The sequence below is a fragment of the Fulmarus glacialis genome, unplaced genomic scaffold, assembly GCF_000690835.1.
Source record: "Fulmarus glacialis isolate BGI_N327 unplaced genomic scaffold, ASM69083v1 scaffold36472, whole genome shotgun sequence".
NCBI classification, from domain to species: domain Eukaryota; kingdom Metazoa; phylum Chordata; class Aves; order Procellariiformes; family Procellariidae; genus Fulmarus; species Fulmarus glacialis.
Genome location: NW_009197811.1, coordinates 376 through 1,980, shown reverse-complemented (window position 1 = coordinate 1,980; position 1,605 = coordinate 376). Strand labels below are relative to the sequence as shown.

Below are 1,605 nucleotides of genomic sequence, written 5' to 3'. Positions count from 1 at the left end.
GAACTCAAAGCGTTAAATAATGTTCATAAAAAAGCGAATGCACAAGCACTGTGCTCAGACCCTGTTTTCCAGTTGTCCTGAGGAAGAAAGGCAGTGTTCGTGCCCTCTTGATGGCCGGGCACTGGCGTCCTGGAGGAGCAAACCCTCTGGGAGCGGGAAGGGCCAGGCTCCGAAACATTTGCGTTTAAATAAATAAATGCCCTCAGTCATTGGGTCCCCAAAGTTGCAGCACCAGAGCGGCAGCGTCCCCTTCTCTCCCGACCCGCCTTTGCAGAGACGTGACCGCACGAGCTGCCTGGAGGGGACGGACGCTCTGGAGTCATCCCACTGCCCGGGGTGGCAGAAACCCTCCGGATTCGGCTCCCATCCCCACGAAGGCTGGGCTCTGGAGCAGAGGGGGCTTTCCTCGGTGCTTTTCAGGCAATCCTGACCTCCACGGCCATCTACCAAGCCCTGATCCCCGCTTGCACGGTGGCTTGCAAGCATGCGGGCTGGTGCTGAGCAGCGCTGGCCATGCCCAAGCTCACGTTCATGGCAGGGCTGCCGGGGGCGGCGGTGGGGGGCACCCTGGCGTAGTTCCCCCCGTAGCTAGCTCCATACGGGCTGCTGCTATAGGCACTGTAGTAGGAGCTATAGGAGTAAGGGCTGGCGGTGATGCTGTAGGGAGCTGGGTAGGGCTGGGAGCCCCCAAGACAGGGTTTGCCGTCCCTGACCAGCACGGGCACTGCCACCCTCCGCGGGGGCAGCGGGTGGGCAGCCAGCTCCAGGGATTTATCCTGCCTTTGCCTCTTGCATTTGTACCTCCGGTTTTGGAACCAGATTTTCACCTGCGTGGAGGTGAGTTTGAGCACGCTGGCTAGATGCTCCCTTTCCGGAGCAGAGAGGTATTTCTGTTGCTTAAATCGCCGCTCCAGTTCGAACACCTGAGCTTGGGAGAATAAAACTCGGGGTTTTCTCCGCTGTCGCTGCTTGGTCTTGGGGTGGTGGCAGGGGTCGGCTTTCTTCTCGTCTGCCTCGAAAGGGTGGGCGAGCAAACATTTTCCTGCAGCGAGAAAAACCCAAAGCAAAGTGAGACCCAAGTCCGGCTCTGTTCCCTGTGAGGGTGTGTTTCCGAAGGAGGGATCGAATTGGGAATGGGGACCCTCGGGAATAAGATGAAGTAGGGTTGGTAGTTGATTTTTTAAATTTAATTTAATATGAACTTTCCTGCGATGTTTAATGGGAATTCAAGAAAATTCCCTTTTTTTTTGGATGCAATTAGAAGCCTGACTGCTATGTGAATTTTGGATAATGCCTCCTTTCGGTCCCTCCTAATGATGCCTGTGCTGTTGTGGGTGTTGCCACCGTGGCAGCCCCAGCCTGGAGGGGCACAGGGAAAGTGGGGTACACCGCAGGTTCGAGTACCCCAAAGCACAAATCCCCTTCCCCACTGTCTTGCTCCGGAGGGATGGAAGCGATTGCAGTCAGACCTCTGGCAGGATTTACCTCCAGTGCCCGAGGAAAGGGGAATCCCACAGCGCTCTGAATTTAAGCAAAACCAGAAAAACGAAGGGGCTGGGAATGAAGGAGGAAAAATTGTTAGATCCGAGAGAAGACGCAAAGTAG

At 55.8% G+C, this 1,605-nt stretch overlaps 1 protein-coding gene across 1 annotated transcript; it reads right to left on the bottom strand.

Moving 5' to 3' along the window:
• Nucleotides 1–527: 527 nt before the first annotated feature.
• LOC104073037 (homeobox protein Nkx-2.6-like) lies at nucleotides 528–1,042 on the bottom strand (the record flags this gene model as incomplete). Its single annotated transcript, XM_009572684.1, has 1 exon — nucleotides 528–1,042. A coding segment is annotated over one exon (515 nt), but the record flags the coding sequence as incomplete, so codon positions are not given.
• Nucleotides 1,043–1,605: the final 563 nt, after the last annotated feature.